General features: G+C 40.1%; 1 protein-coding gene across 1 annotated transcript in view; it reads left to right on the top strand.

The window, feature by feature from the left end:
* The window catches only part of hmcn1 (hemicentin 1), a 98,437-nt gene that overhangs the window by 68,475 nt on the left and 15,304 nt on the right, over positions 1 to 14,658 (top strand). The window contains exons 61-85 of the mRNA XM_058072226.2: positions 851 to 932; positions 1,007 to 1,138; positions 1,202 to 1,351; positions 1,420 to 1,579; positions 1,653 to 1,777; positions 1,847 to 2,030; positions 3,306 to 3,403; positions 3,484 to 3,762; positions 3,845 to 4,041; positions 4,158 to 4,239; positions 4,338 to 4,474; positions 5,456 to 5,597; positions 5,679 to 5,823; positions 5,912 to 6,039; positions 7,188 to 7,344; positions 7,466 to 7,587; positions 7,661 to 7,825; positions 9,836 to 9,943; positions 10,063 to 10,200; positions 10,271 to 10,405; positions 10,974 to 11,243; positions 11,312 to 11,502; positions 11,597 to 11,810; positions 13,214 to 13,348; positions 13,430 to 13,620. Of these exons, the coding sequence (XP_057928209.2) occupies positions 851 to 932; positions 1,007 to 1,138; positions 1,202 to 1,351; positions 1,420 to 1,579; positions 1,653 to 1,777; positions 1,847 to 2,030; positions 3,306 to 3,403; positions 3,484 to 3,762; positions 3,845 to 4,041; positions 4,158 to 4,239; positions 4,338 to 4,474; positions 5,456 to 5,597; positions 5,679 to 5,823; positions 5,912 to 6,039; positions 7,188 to 7,344; positions 7,466 to 7,587; positions 7,661 to 7,825; positions 9,836 to 9,943; positions 10,063 to 10,200; positions 10,271 to 10,405; positions 10,974 to 11,243; positions 11,312 to 11,502; positions 11,597 to 11,810; positions 13,214 to 13,348; positions 13,430 to 13,620 (3,867 nt within the window). The remainder of the gene's footprint in view (positions 1 to 850; positions 933 to 1,006; positions 1,139 to 1,201; positions 1,352 to 1,419; positions 1,580 to 1,652; positions 1,778 to 1,846; positions 2,031 to 3,305; positions 3,404 to 3,483; positions 3,763 to 3,844; positions 4,042 to 4,157; positions 4,240 to 4,337; positions 4,475 to 5,455; positions 5,598 to 5,678; positions 5,824 to 5,911; positions 6,040 to 7,187; positions 7,345 to 7,465; positions 7,588 to 7,660; positions 7,826 to 9,835; positions 9,944 to 10,062; positions 10,201 to 10,270; positions 10,406 to 10,973; positions 11,244 to 11,311; positions 11,503 to 11,596; positions 11,811 to 13,213; positions 13,349 to 13,429; positions 13,621 to 14,658) is intronic.

Raw genomic sequence — 14,658 nt, 5'->3', positions numbered from 1 at the left:
GAGACTCAAAGAATGCAAAATAAACCATTACTATAATATATTTTTGGATTATATTCATAGTTTTTAGCTCTGTCTAAATCAGGGGTCTCAAACTCAATTTACCTGGGGGCCACTGGAGCTATGGTCTGGGCGAGGCTGGGCCGCATCAGGTTTTCCAAAAAATAAAAACCGCATTTATTAAAAACAGAAAAATGAATAAACTTTGCTTTGGTTCCGATTTTCTACAAGAAAAGCTCTGATAAAACATTCCACTGTTCTCAAATATCTTACTTTTTATTTTTCTACACAAAATAAGATCAATAATAAAGAAAATCAATCAATCAGTAATAAATAAATATATAATAATAATAATAAAATGGCAAATAATTAAAACTTAAAATTAAAACCACATATAGTTGGTGGGTAGACAAATTATTTTTTTCAGATTAAAATTAACAAAGCATTATTAGAGCCCTGTAGACATGACAAAACACGACTATAGTCGCATTTATACTTTTTTTATTTGCAACATATTGCGCAACTGCAGGGTCTTGAGACACATGCTAACTCGCAAACTAGAGAGGTAGCGACCTAAACGGTAGCCTCCAAGTTATTTCCTTTAAACTTAAAAAGCCAAAAACTTACCACTTCCACACGGATAGGGAGGATAACTATTAACAGTTATTTAACCTTTAACATGAACATGAATCAAACGTAATATTTTTTTCTGGGTACATGATACCATACAGCATCCATATCAAACTTGCTCAGGCCGAGGTGGGGGCCTCAAACTAGTGTCTTGCGGGCCACATTTGGCCCGCGGGCCGCATGTTTGAGGCCCCTGGTCTAAATATTGTTGTTTGACCCTCAGGTGTCTGATACCGGACAGTATGTGTGCAAGGCTACCAACATTGCTGGTCAGGTGGACAAGAACTTCCATCTGAATATTTATGGTATGCAACAAATACTGATCATTTTCAACTTTCATTTGTTAAAGTTAAGACTTTTATTTCAACATCACTTGCAGTTCCTCCAGTTATCGATGGCCCGGCTGAGGAAAACGTTGTGGAAACCATTAGTAACCCAGTTACCTTTGCCTGTGATGCAACTGGCATCCCCCCTCCCAGTCTTACTTGGTTAAAGAATGGACAACCATTTGGTAAAGTTGTTTGATTAAAGAACTCACATTCCAATGATTGAATACAAATAATACTTTGTTTAGAGAGCTCAGGTTCTTTGGAGATGCACATCTTCTCTGGAGGCGGCAAGCTCCAGATTGCACGTACTCAGATGTCAGACACTGGCATTTATACGTGCTTGGCCTCCAACGTGGAAGGCAAAGCTCAGAAAAACTACCACCTCGCCATACAAGGTACCCGGTTTTTATGTGAAGAGCACATTGAAGCTGAAAGCTAAAGCTAAAACCACTACACTCTTAAGTTCCTCCCAGTATCTCAGGATCAGAGCTTCCCAGTGAGATCGGAGTCCTGCTTAATGAAAGTATAGAGTTGGTTTGTCAAGTCCAGGGATTCCCAGTTCCAACCATTCAGTGGTTAAAAGATGGGGAAGCCGTCAGCAAAGCAGGGAATAATGGTTTCAGGTACAGCACTAAACATGGATACAGTACATACGCTAGGATGATGATGATGATGATGATGTGGTGTCGCTTGCAGCATCAGCCCAGATGGGAGCATTCTCACTTTGACTGCTGCTCATCCCACTGACAGTGGCAAGTACACCTGTGTTGCCTCCAACAACGTAGGAGAAGAAGACAGGATATTTCATTTGAATATATACGGTCGGTCAATACATTTCTAACCTTATTTCCTTTGCTGTTAGTCCGCCTTAACTCTATTTGCTCCCACAGTCCCCCCTGCAATTGAAGGCAACAGTCAAAAAGTTGAGGAGTTGACAGCAGTCCTGGACAGCTCAGTCAACATCGAATGTGTCGCTGCTGGTTCTCCTCCGCCGCACCTTCATTGGCTGAGAAATGGCCTTCCGCTTTCAGTGTCCACCCACATTCGCCTCCTCTCTGCCGGCCAGGTGCTCCGGTAGGTCAGTGGACTGAGCTGCGTTAGCAATGACGTCTTTACACTTCGCCTTCACGCGATACCATTTTATGAGTATCGCTTACACCCAAAATAGAACTCATTCATTCATTTTTACCGTTTATCCTCACGAGGGTCGCGGGGGTGCTGGAGCCTATCCCAGCTGTCTTCAGGCGAGAGGCGGGGTACACCCTGGACTGGACTGGTCGCCAGCCAATCACAGGGCACATATAGACAAACAACCATTCACACTCACATTCATACCTATGGACAATTTGGAGTCACCAATTAACCTAGCATGTTTTTGGAATGTGGCAGGAAACATGCAAACGCCACACAGAGATGCCCAAACGGGGAATCAAACTAGCAGTGTGGCCTGCGTGCTAACCACACAGTCACCGTGCAGCCTAAATCCAAATCAGAACCTGTCGGAATTGAACCTGTGATTCAGAATGTTTTTGGAATGTGGGAGTCCTCGGAGAAAACCCACGCATGCACGGGGAGAACATGCAAACTCCACACAGAGATGGCAGAGTGTGGAATTGAACCCGGGTCTCTTAGCTGTGTGGCCTGCGCGCTAACCACTAATAAATGTAAAAAGTATCAGCCTGGAGAAAGAGGAAAATTTTTTTTTTAACAGTAATAATAATTTTATTGCAATTATCACAATTATGTTATCTTTTTAATTAAACATAAATTATAATTTAATAATTAAAGATTCCTTAATGCATTCAAATGATACTCATATATATATAGAAAGATTTTTTATATATATATTTTATATATATATAATTTTTATATTATATTTTTATATAATATAAATTTAAATTAAATAAAATTAAATTATATATATATAATATTTTTATAATATATATATTATAATATATAATATTTTTTCTTAAAATCCTCAAAATGACATCTACACCTTCTCCCTCATTAAAAGAACAAACAACAACCACAAAGATCATTATTTTGTCTCATATTACATTTGTGGGAAGTTATTACATTCAAAGATTTTCACTTTCCCACATATGTAATAATTTCAGTTTCAGTTTTTGGGGGGGGGGGGGTTGGACAATTTGGAGTCGCCAATTAACCTAGCATGTTTTTGGAATGTGGGAAGAAACCGGAGTACCCGGAGAAAACCCACGCATGCACGGGGAGAACATGCAAACTCCACACAGAGATCACCAACTATGACATATTTTCACTTTGTGCAATATTCCAATTCATACCAATCCATACCAATTCATAATTCCGGCATAATATCTAAACCAGGATTACCCGTACCCAAGTCTCAGATGGTGGAACCTACACATGTGTTGCATCCAACAGAGCAGGAGTTGACAACAGACATTACAACCTCCAGGTACATGGTGAGTCTGACATGTCATATTTTATAGTCTTCTGGTATAATCTTCTCAAAACTCACCTCCTCTATTACTGTTCATCTCAGTCCCTCCAGTGCTGGATGGGGTGGGGAGCACAGAAGATGTGATCGTCGTTAAAGGAAACTTGGTTTCTCTGCTGTGTTTGGCTAACGGCACCCCAACCCCGTCTGTTGCGTGGCTCAAAGACGGGGTCCCTATGTTATTTGACACCAACCTGAAATTACGCAATCATAATAGTACTGTGCAGATCCTCCACGCTCAAGTCAGCGACACAGGACGCTACAGCTGTATTGCTAGCAACACTGCAGGTCAAGCCAGTCGTCATTTTAATTTAAAAGTGCTCGGTAAGTGGAAGTCGTAAACAAGACATTTTCTTCTCATGGTTATATTTGTGGTGGTGATGTGGTTTTGACTTTTTATTTTCAGATCCTCCACAAATTAAGGACTCCGGCGTACCAGTAGACGTTTCTGTGGTTGTTAATAACATACTGGAGCTTCAGTGTGAAGTCTCGGGTATCCCACCACCTTCTTTGACGTGGCTGAAGGATGGGCGTCCGCTCCCACAGACAGATAGCATGCGACTCCTTCATGGAGGAGAAGTTCTCCGCGTGGCTTCAGCACAGGTGGCAATGGACATTGTTTTTTTTTAAGTACTTTTCATAGGTCAATGCTACCTAGTCACTGCATATATTACAATGCACACTTCAAATAATATACTGTATTTTTCATGTAAATTCAGTTGGAGGACACTGGCAGATACAGTTGCTTAGCCAACAGCCCAGCAGGCGATGATGACAAAGAGTTTTTAGTGCGGGTACACGGTGAGTAACATTATAGTAACATGAATAGCTTTCCACCTTTACCTTTAGACAGCGCTATAAATCAATGTGCTGCATCCGCTTTGTTTTTTTTCTATCAGTTCCCCCAAACATTGCAGGGGAGAGTACACCTCAGGACCTGTCGGTGCTGAAGAACAGGCAGGTGACTCTTGAGTGCAAGTCTGACGCTGTTCCGCCTCCAACGCTGAGCTGGCTCAAAGATGGTCAACCACTGCAGGTGAAAAAATGGGCAAATATGTTTGGTAATGGTAATGGTAATGGTTTTATTTCATTTGAACATGCATCACATTACAATTGAATGCATCACATATGACATAGCTAAGATGACAGTGCTTAACCGGTTAAGTAAATACAGTTGAAGATTACTTCGGAATTAACATAATTTCTGGTGTATAATCACAGGAGGTCATTACTCAATATAACAGTCTGACTCACTGTGTCATCTCACAAAGAACACTAAACTCATCACACAGCAACTTAACACTCATCAGCTCGGTAAGACATATACAGTACAAGGCAAGCACCAATACGACTTTAAAATTAGCAGCCAATGATGGGAAATACTGGTAATGGTAATGGTAATGGTTTTATTTCATTTGAACATGCATCAGATTACAATTGAATGCATCACATAATCAGTTCACAGTTCCACATGTCCAAAAGGAGTAGGAAGAAGCAAAGCTTATTAAATCCTACCCCTCCATCTGGTACTTTTACAATCAGTAACTGTTACATTTGTTCACTTCCTGCTTTCATAATATATATATATTTTTTTTTTGTTTTGTTTTTTTTTTCATTGTTTTTTTTGTCTCGTACCGAAGTACGAGGTGACATGACCATTTATGTTGACAAGTCCTGGATTTTTATTGTATTTCACTTTATTTCTGTGGTTTACATATTATTCCTTCCATAAGTCAATAGAAATTGGGGTCCATGGAGTAGCTGGGGCAGCTGCAGCAAGACATGCAACGGAGGGCAATCCGTTTTACAATCAGTAACTGTTACATTTGTTCACTTCCTGCTTTCCATAATACAGTTTAAGGTTTTTTTGTTTTTTTTAATAATGTACCTCGTACCGAAGTACAAGGTGATATGACCATACAATACATTATGTGTACTATTGTAACTGTCAATATAGTTTCAATTTCAATTGCGCTTCTCCTGAGTTGTGTGCATTAATGACATGCGTGCTGTGCAGGTGTCTGCTCGTGTGCGTGTTCTCTCAGACGGCCGTTACTTGCAGATCAACATGGCTGAGCTCAGTGACAGGGCTCAGTATACCTGCATAGCCAGGAACGTCGCTGGCAAGACCACGCGGCAGTTTAACCTGACTGTTAATGGTAAAATGTATTTTTTATATTTTCTTTTACAGTAAAAAAAGTAAACATACTTTTATATATATATATGACATGTTCCTACAGTGGCCCCAACAATTAAAGACGGCCCCCTGACAGTGTCAGTACATATCAACAAGCCAGCTGTACTGGAGTGCATTGTAAGCGGTGTGCCAGCACCTCGTGTCACATGGAGGAAACATGGGGCCATAATGGCTGGAAATAACCCCAGGTATACCCAAACGTGATTGTCCTTACAATGTTGCAAGCTCTGCGTTAAAAAAAAAAGCATTATTTTTTTGGTATAAATGTGTGTGCAGGTACACATTTATGGAAGATGGCTCGTTACACTTCCACTCCGCACAGGTGACCGACACCGGCCGCTACTTGTGTATGGCAACAAACCCGGCTGGGACCCAGCGCAAGAGAGTAGATCTTCAAGTATACGGTGTGTGATAAACATGCAAATATATAGTTTGCTGGTATACTGTATTTTAGCTGACTTTACTCACATATACGTAGCTTGTTTTCTTCACATTTGAGGTAGAAATTAAATCTAAATCCATCCGTTTTCTATGCAGCTGATCCTCACTAGGGTCGCGGGTATGCTGGAGCCTATCCCAGCTTAATTAATTAATTAATTAATTAATTAATAACAATAATTAATAATATATATTGTATATAACATATATAATATATAACTATTATCTAATTATAACTATTATAATAAAAATAAAAATTAATTATTAAAAAATAATAATTATATTATAATAATTATAATATATATAATATTTATATATATAATATATATAATATTTATATATATATAATATATATATATTTATTATAGTTATAATTATATAATTATATACATATACATTATATATTATTAATTGTGGTTATTAATTAATTAAGCTGGGATAGGCTCCACCATACCCACGACCCGAGTGAGGATATGCTGCATAGAAAATGGATGGATTTAGATTAGATTAAATATATATATGGGGTGGGTGTACCCCGCCTCTCGCCCAAATACAGCTGGGATAGGCTCCAGCACCCCCGTGCCGCTTTTCCTCACGAGGGTCGCGGGGGATGCTGGAGCCTATCCCAGCTGTCTTTGGGCGAGAGGCGGGGTACACCCTGGACTGGTCGCCAGCCAATCACAGGGCACATATAGACAAACAACCATTCACACTCACATTCATACCTATGGACAATTTGAAGTCGCTAATTAATATAGCATGTTTTTGGAATGTGTGAGGAAACATGCAAACTCCACACAGAGATGCCCAAACGGGGAATCAAACTAGCTGTGTGGCCTGCATGCTAACCACTCAGTCACTGTGCAGCCTAAATCTAAATCAGTTCAAGTCGGAATTGAACCTGTGATTCAGCATAATAACGTTCCATCTGCTTTTTCTTTCATAATTACTACTAAACTACACAATAGTCGCATCCTCTTATATTAAGAACATATATTTCTACAAATACACCATTGTGACTGAATTTGTATATTCTGCACCCCATACAAAGACACAATGAATGCATTTGAACTGCATACAGAAGCCAACAACTTGTTTGTATGCTGCTTTACAGTGCCTCCCTCCATCGTTGACGGTCGTACCAACGTGACCGTGACAGTTAATGTTCAGACCACCCTCAGCTGTGAGGCCAGTGGTATACCCAAACCATCTGTGAGCTGGATAAAAAATGGCCAAGCCATCAATACGGATCAAAACCAGAATATGTACAGGTTGATTCAGGTTTTTTCCCTTTCTGTTTATTTATCCAAAATCTTCCTATCCCAGGCTAATATTTCACTTTATGTCTTTATCAGTACTGAATGACTGAATATTTGGTTTTATCATTTGCAGATTACTTTCATCTGGTTCACTAGTAGTGATAGCCCCCACAGTGGAGGACACAGCTTTGTATGAGTGTCTTGTCTCTAATGAGGCAGGAGAAGATTCTCGATCCATCAGCCTCACTGTCCAGGGTGAGAGCCATTACGTTTACAGACATCACATATTACATTTGGCATTTTGTAATTCCACCGCCTGTCTTTTTAGTTCCGCCATCCATTGCCGATGAACCCACGGAGCTGGTTGTAACTAGATTGTCCCCAGTGGTCATTGCCTGTAGTGCATCTGGCGTCCCAGAGCCCACAATCCACTGGAGCAAAGATGGCTTCGAGCTGCCCGATCCGGGACAAGGATACAGCATCCTGGACTCAGGTTAGTGTTGTCTAAGTTAGTGTCTAGTTTCTAACCTCTAACAATGTTGCATCATTCTATATACATGCTTTGATCATGCATTAACACGTATACTGACAGTAACATGTAATAGTTGCAGTATCTTGCCGTATTTTGATGATGGTTCCCCTTTGAGGGCTTTCATTATTATTGGCTAAAAGTGGGTCTTGTTTTAAAGAATTCACTTTAAAATGAATTAATATATACAGTTTTGGTCATTAATTTGTTCCAGAAGGTCTGACTCAAACCAAAACACACTCTAACCAAGGCACGTTTTCCCATAGATAATAATGTAAATTCAATTAATACGTTCCAGACACTAAAAAATTTCAACACAAAACACATTTCTAATAACTAGACAATAATTATAGTTCGACATGCATGAAAAGATCCCAAAAATAATTAGAAATGACAAATAAATGGCAAAATGAGCATTTAACATCACTTTTGCAAAGAGGCAGGAGGAGGAGAGGAGATTGTGCTCGGAGGGTTATGCCTTTTTTATTAATCAATAGACTGACTTTTTGCAGGTGTTTTCTGTGTTATATCCAGTATATAAAAACATTAGAACACTTCATTACGTTGGTATTGACGAGGACTTCCAGTACATCCTGGCGAGTACAGCAATATGGACACCTTCTTCAAACTTTGCGATGACTTATTTCTTGAATTCAGTTATAGTCTTCACCGAATGTTGCTGTCACTCGCAACTCTCTTTGGACTCAATGCGACTTATTTGGTGTTTGAAAAAATGCACTGACAGCAGTCATTAACACGAGGGTTCATTGTTTTGGCCACTTTATTACTTTATGTGTACTATATGTGCATGATATGCTGCTTGATGCAATGGGAAAAACTGGGTAAGCAATGCATTTTGTCATTATTTGTGCCTCAGTAAAGCTATTGGAAAATCAAATCAAATCAACTTTATTTGTATAGCACTTTTCCTGCAATGACATGCAACACAAAGTGCTTTACAGAATTAAAACAATTACCACAATTAAAAGGAAAAAAACAAAGAAACAAAAGAAAGCCCCTCCTTCCCACCCTCCATACTAGACACACACACACAATCACACACACACACAATCACACAATCACACACAGTATGGAGACATGGCATGGCACTGAGGATCAAGGAAACGCCACCTTTGGGGGCCGTCCACACTGGGAGGAGCTGCAGGCCGTTGTGCCATCGGGGGACCAGCACCCGGGCCCCCGGACTCCGACAGACGGGCGGACCCCCACATTAAAGGGAGGAACCCCCTCAGCAGACCTCACACAGCCCCCAGTGTGGAGGACCCCCCCCCTGAGGAAACACTGGAGTTAAAAGCTGAAGACTAAGAGCATAAAATAGGACGAAAAAGATAAAAAACATGAGAAAAGTTTAAAAATATTAGTTAAAAACCTGATTAAAAAGATGTGTCTTCAATCTTTTTTTTTAATATATCAACATGAAAAAGAGAGAGAAAAACATTTTTCTGTTGGTTTCATAGTCAGTTATTGCACCAGTTTCTAGCCAGGGTCCAGCACTGATCCCAAGCCAGTATAAATGGGAGGGTTGTGTTGACAAGTGCAAACTACAACCATAATTATCACAGTTGACAGTCTCATTCAAAACAAAGCGTTCGTTAGTTTTTGATACATTTTTATATAAACTTGTGTACCTAATATGTACCTAATGGTGTATAGAATAGTATATGGTGTATATATGGTGTATATGGTGTATAGAAGTGACAAAACAAAAAAAACAAACAAAAAAACTATATTAGGAAAGCAGGAAGTGAACAAATGTAACAGTTACTGATTGTAAAAGTACCAGATGGAAGGGTAGGATTTAATAAGCTTTGCTTCTTCCTACTCCTTTTGGACATGTGGAACTGTGAACTGATTATGGGATGCACTCAATTGTAATCTGATGCATGTTCAAATGAAATAAAAACCATTATCACAACCACAATCATCACAACCATTATCGTTGTGTATGTTCAGGTCAAATAGAGATAACCTCAGCTGACCTCAGTCATGCAGGACGTTACTCATGCACAGCTAAGAATGCTGCAGGATCCACCCGTCGCCATGTGCAACTCACAGTACAAGGTATGTTTTTCATTTTTCAAATAAGCATTGCTTGGAGAAGACATTTGACTCTGTGTTCCTATTACGAAACGCGATTGAGTACTACAACGGTGATGAATGCTGCTCATTTATTTCCCTAGAACTTCCTGTGATTCATTCCCACCCATCCACCCTGGATGTGATCCTCAATAATCCCATTGTTCTGCCCTGCAGAGCCACAGGCTCACCAAGGCCGACTGTCACCTGGCAGAAGGAGGGTATTAATATACCCACAACAGGTAACCACGTTTTTTGTGTATGTGTCATTGTGATCACTCATGAAGGGAAATACTATATGCTCTCCGACAGCTGGACGTTTTACAGTACTACCTAATGGAAGTCTTCAGATCACCAAGACATCTGTGTCCAACTCTGGAACTTACATATGTGTGGCTCAAAACCCTGCGGGGACAGCTCTGGGCAAGACCCGACTCAGAGTACAGGGTTAGTGATGTCATTACACTTAATAGTGGCTCCCAGCTGAAAATGTTTATAAAGTATTATCGTCAGAGGTTATACGTACATTTATGTAAAGATATCACAGCTATTCATTCTGGCAATACATGCTTTTTCTTCTTCATCGTAAAATAGCAGGTAGTAGCACAAGCTAGTCGCTGATGTTTGAGTTTACCACTTCCACACAGAATGGGAGGAGAACTTCTTTTCACTCTTATCATTTGTCATATCCAAATTACACAACAGTGTTTACTTATAGGCGGCACAGTGGTCGAGTGGTTAGCGCGCAGACCTCACGGCTAGGATACCAGGGTTCAATTCCACCCTCGGCCATCTCTGTGTGGAGTTTGCATGTTCTCCCCGTGCATGCATACTCCGGTTTCCTCCCACGTTCCAAAAACAGGCTAGGTTAATTGGCGACTCCAAATTGTCCATAGGTATGAATGTGAGTGTGAATGGTTGTTTGTCTATATGACAAACAACCATTTCCTCGTGAGGAAAAGCGGTAGAAAATGAATGAATGAATGCATACTGATGTTATCATTGTGCTCCGCAGTCCCTCCTGTCATCAGGTCAGAAACCCAAAAATACACGGCACCTGTGGATTCCTCTGTTACACTCCAATGCCAAAGCGACGGCACCCCTCCGCCTTCTATGACGTGGCACAAAGATGGGCAGCTCCTGAGTGAATCTGTCCGTCGGCGTGTGCTGGGTTCAGGCTCCCTACAGATCGCCTTCATCCATCCGAGCGATTCAGGAGGATACACTTGCACTGCCGCCAATGACGCAGGAACAATGAGCCTGGAGATGAGCCTTACTGTGCAAAGTCTGTTTCCTTAAATAGGTGCTATTGTAATCAAATTCAATATTAATCAATTCCTTCTTTGTTTGCAGTCCCTCCCTCCATTCTTGGTTTAGAGCAGGAAGTAGTTGTGATGGAAAATAATCAAGCCCAGCTGGTGTGTGTGGCAAACGGCGTACCTCCGCCGACTCTCTCCTGGGAGAAGTACGGTGTACCCTTAGTAGACGGCACCGGGGAGTACACCATTTTGCCTTCTGGGGAGCTGGTTATTGATACTGCTCAGGTGAGCTCCATAAGTTTGTTTTCACTGCCCTGTAAATGCTATATTGTATTTTTTTAAGAAATGCAACTCTCTCCTTTCCCACCATCTGTACTAGCCTGGCGATGCAGGCAGCTATACATGCATTGCCACCAATGAAGTGGGTCAAGACAGTCAGACGGTCATCCTGTCTGTTCATACTCACCCTGCCTTCACTGAGCTGCTTGGAGATGTCTCACTTAACAAGGGAGAGCGCCTCCTGCTGGCCTGTGAAGTCAGTGGCATCCCTCCGCCCCGGATCACATGGGCCTTTAACAACAACATAATTCCAGGTACAAAAACAGCATATTTCTTATTATTATGATATTCATTCATTCATTCATTTTCTACCACTTTTTCCTCACGAGGGTCGCATGGTTGCTGGAGCCTATCCCAGCTGTCTTTGGGCAAGAGGCGGGGTACACCCTGGACTGGTCGCAATCACAGGGCACATATAGACAAACAACCATTCACACTCACATTCATACCTATGTACAATTTGGAGTCGCTAATTAGCCTAGCATGTTTTTGGAATGTGGGAGGAAACCGGAGTACCCGGAGAAAACCCACACATGCACGGGGAGAACATGCAAACTCCACACAGAGATGGCCAAGGGTGGAATTGAACCCTGGTCCTCCTAGCTGTGAGGTCTGCGCGCTAACCACTCGCCCTATTATGATATTATGATTCCAAATGTTCTTTGTTCATGTGGCACGTGATTGACGCAACCCATCAAAAATGTTTGGGATGACATTCTTAGTGACTTCTGACATCTCAAATGTTCTTCTGGATCAGGAGTGTGTCCAAGGGGTGTTTTTAGTGACCTGTGGCATATTCTAAAATTTTCATTTAAGAAGAAAACTGTTTAAAAATGCAACAACAAGAAATAATAGAAAATATTAAGAGGGAAAAAAAGAGAAAAATGTGTCGTAATTTCACAAGAATGTATGAAGAAATAATAATTGTTATATGTTATATAGCCCTGTGATTGGCTGGCGACCAGTCCAGGGTGTACCCCGCCTCTCGCCCGAAGACAGCTGGGATAGGCTCCAGCACCCCCCCGCGACCCTCTTGAGGAAAAGCGGTAGAAAATGAATGAATGAATATGTTATATAATTGAAATAATGTTGTTAGCGTAGAGTTGGAATATTAAAGAAAAAATACATTATTTTATAAAAGTTGCCATTATTATGAGAAAAACTAAATGATATTGTCATTTTTTATGTATTAGGTTGCATAAAAATTGTGTTTCAGATGTTTTAAGAATTAAATCACAATTTTAAAATGTCAAATATTGGCTTTTTTTCCAAAAACGGATATGCCAATTATTTGTCTCAATTTCCAATACCGATACCAGCCGATACCGACATATCTCCTGTGGTGGAATGAACACATTTATGTTGTATACAGCATTTTTTTAATATTGGTTTTCATGCTCGTGAAAAAATCAACATTGAACATTTTTATGCTGATATCGGGGTGATAATTATTGATACCGATAATGACCGACATGGGGGTTCACTCAGATGTTCAGACAGATATCTGTTTGTTAGAGTTTGTTAGAGCGAGAGAGGCTGAAAACAAACACGCATGCAAAATTGTGTTAAATTGCAATCAAATATCCAAAGCAGATGACACGGCATATAAAAAGCAATCACACTAATTTTCAATCTTTCTCATTTGTTGTTATGATAGTTCACTATGACCACATGAATGGCCACAGTGAGTTGGTGATAGATCGAGTGAGTAAAGAGGATGCTGGCACTTACACCTGCGTGGCGGAAAACACAGTTGGAACCATCAAGTCTGTGGGATTTGTCTATGTCAAAGGTAAGACACAATGACTCTATACAATACTCTATGTATCTGACAACTTGATGACAAACCAGATGTGCCTCACTCATTCTTCAGAGCCTCCCATCATCGATGGGGACCTTCACTCCAATCGCATCGAACCTCTGGGCGGAAATGCCATTCTGAACTGTGAAGTTCGGGGAGAACCACTACCCACCATACAGTGGAGTAAAAATGGAATAAACATGCAGATCAACAACCGCATCCGTCAGATGGACAACGGTTCTCTGGCCATCTATGGCACAGTGGTAGGAAAACACATTAGATACAGTATTTTATAGCAAGTACAGGCGGTCTTCGGGTTACGTTACTGTGACGCAAGTCGAGTTTTGGTTTAAGTCTAAATTGACTCCGAAGCACTTTACACAGAACACATAAATGACATATAAGTAGACAGTAGACTACTTTCTCTTTTGCAATAAAGAGATGGTTGATTGCCCCCCTCGTCATCATCCTTATGAGCTCAGGGAAAAACTAAATTTGAAACACTTCTATGCTAGGACTACGTTATGCTAGCCATAGCATTTCAGTATGTGGAATCAAACTATGGAATGGATTGAGTAAGACCCTCAAACAATGCACAACGATGAGCCAATTCAAGAAACAATACAAGCAGTTGATGTTTGCTAAATACAAGGAGGAAGAGTCTTGAACCAGTCATGATGTGCTATATATATCACTATATTGACACTTACTATGGTACCCATTATGTCATTGGATGCTCATATCACCTCGTACTTCGGTATGAGGTACATTATTAAAAAAAAAAATAAAATTAAACTGTATTATGGAAAGCAGGAAGTGAACAAATGTAACAGTTACTGATTGTAAAACAGGGGTCTCAAACTCAATTTACTTGGGGGTCACTGGAGCTCGGGTCTGGGTGAGACTGGGCCGCATCAGGTTTTACAAAAAAAAACAAAAAACGTATTTAGCAAAGCAAAAAAAAAAAAAAAACTTCGCTTTGGTTCCAATTTTCTACAATAAAAGCTCTGATAAAACATTCCACTGTTCTCAAATATCTTACTTTTTATTTTTCTACACAAAATAAGATGAAAAATAAATAAACAAATCAAGAATAAAGAAAATCAATCAATCAGTAATAAATAAATATAATAATAATAATAATAAAACGTCAAATAATAAAAACTTAAGAAACCACATATAGTTGGTGGGTAGACAAATAATTTTTTTTCAGATTAAAATGAACAAAGCATTATTAGAGCCCTGTAGACATGACAAAACACGACTATAGTCACATTTATACTCTTTTTATTTACAACATA

The sequence above is a fragment of the Doryrhamphus excisus genome, linkage group LG4 (assembly GCF_037039965.1).
Source record: "Doryrhamphus excisus strain RoL-2023G ecotype Guam linkage group LG4, RoL_Dexc_Guam_v1.1, whole genome shotgun sequence".
In the NCBI taxonomy this organism is placed as follows: domain Eukaryota; kingdom Metazoa; phylum Chordata; class Actinopteri; order Syngnathiformes; family Syngnathidae; genus Doryrhamphus; species Doryrhamphus excisus.
The sequence above is the reverse complement of the archived record's forward strand: the minus strand, read 5'-3'. Positions and strand labels throughout refer to the sequence as shown.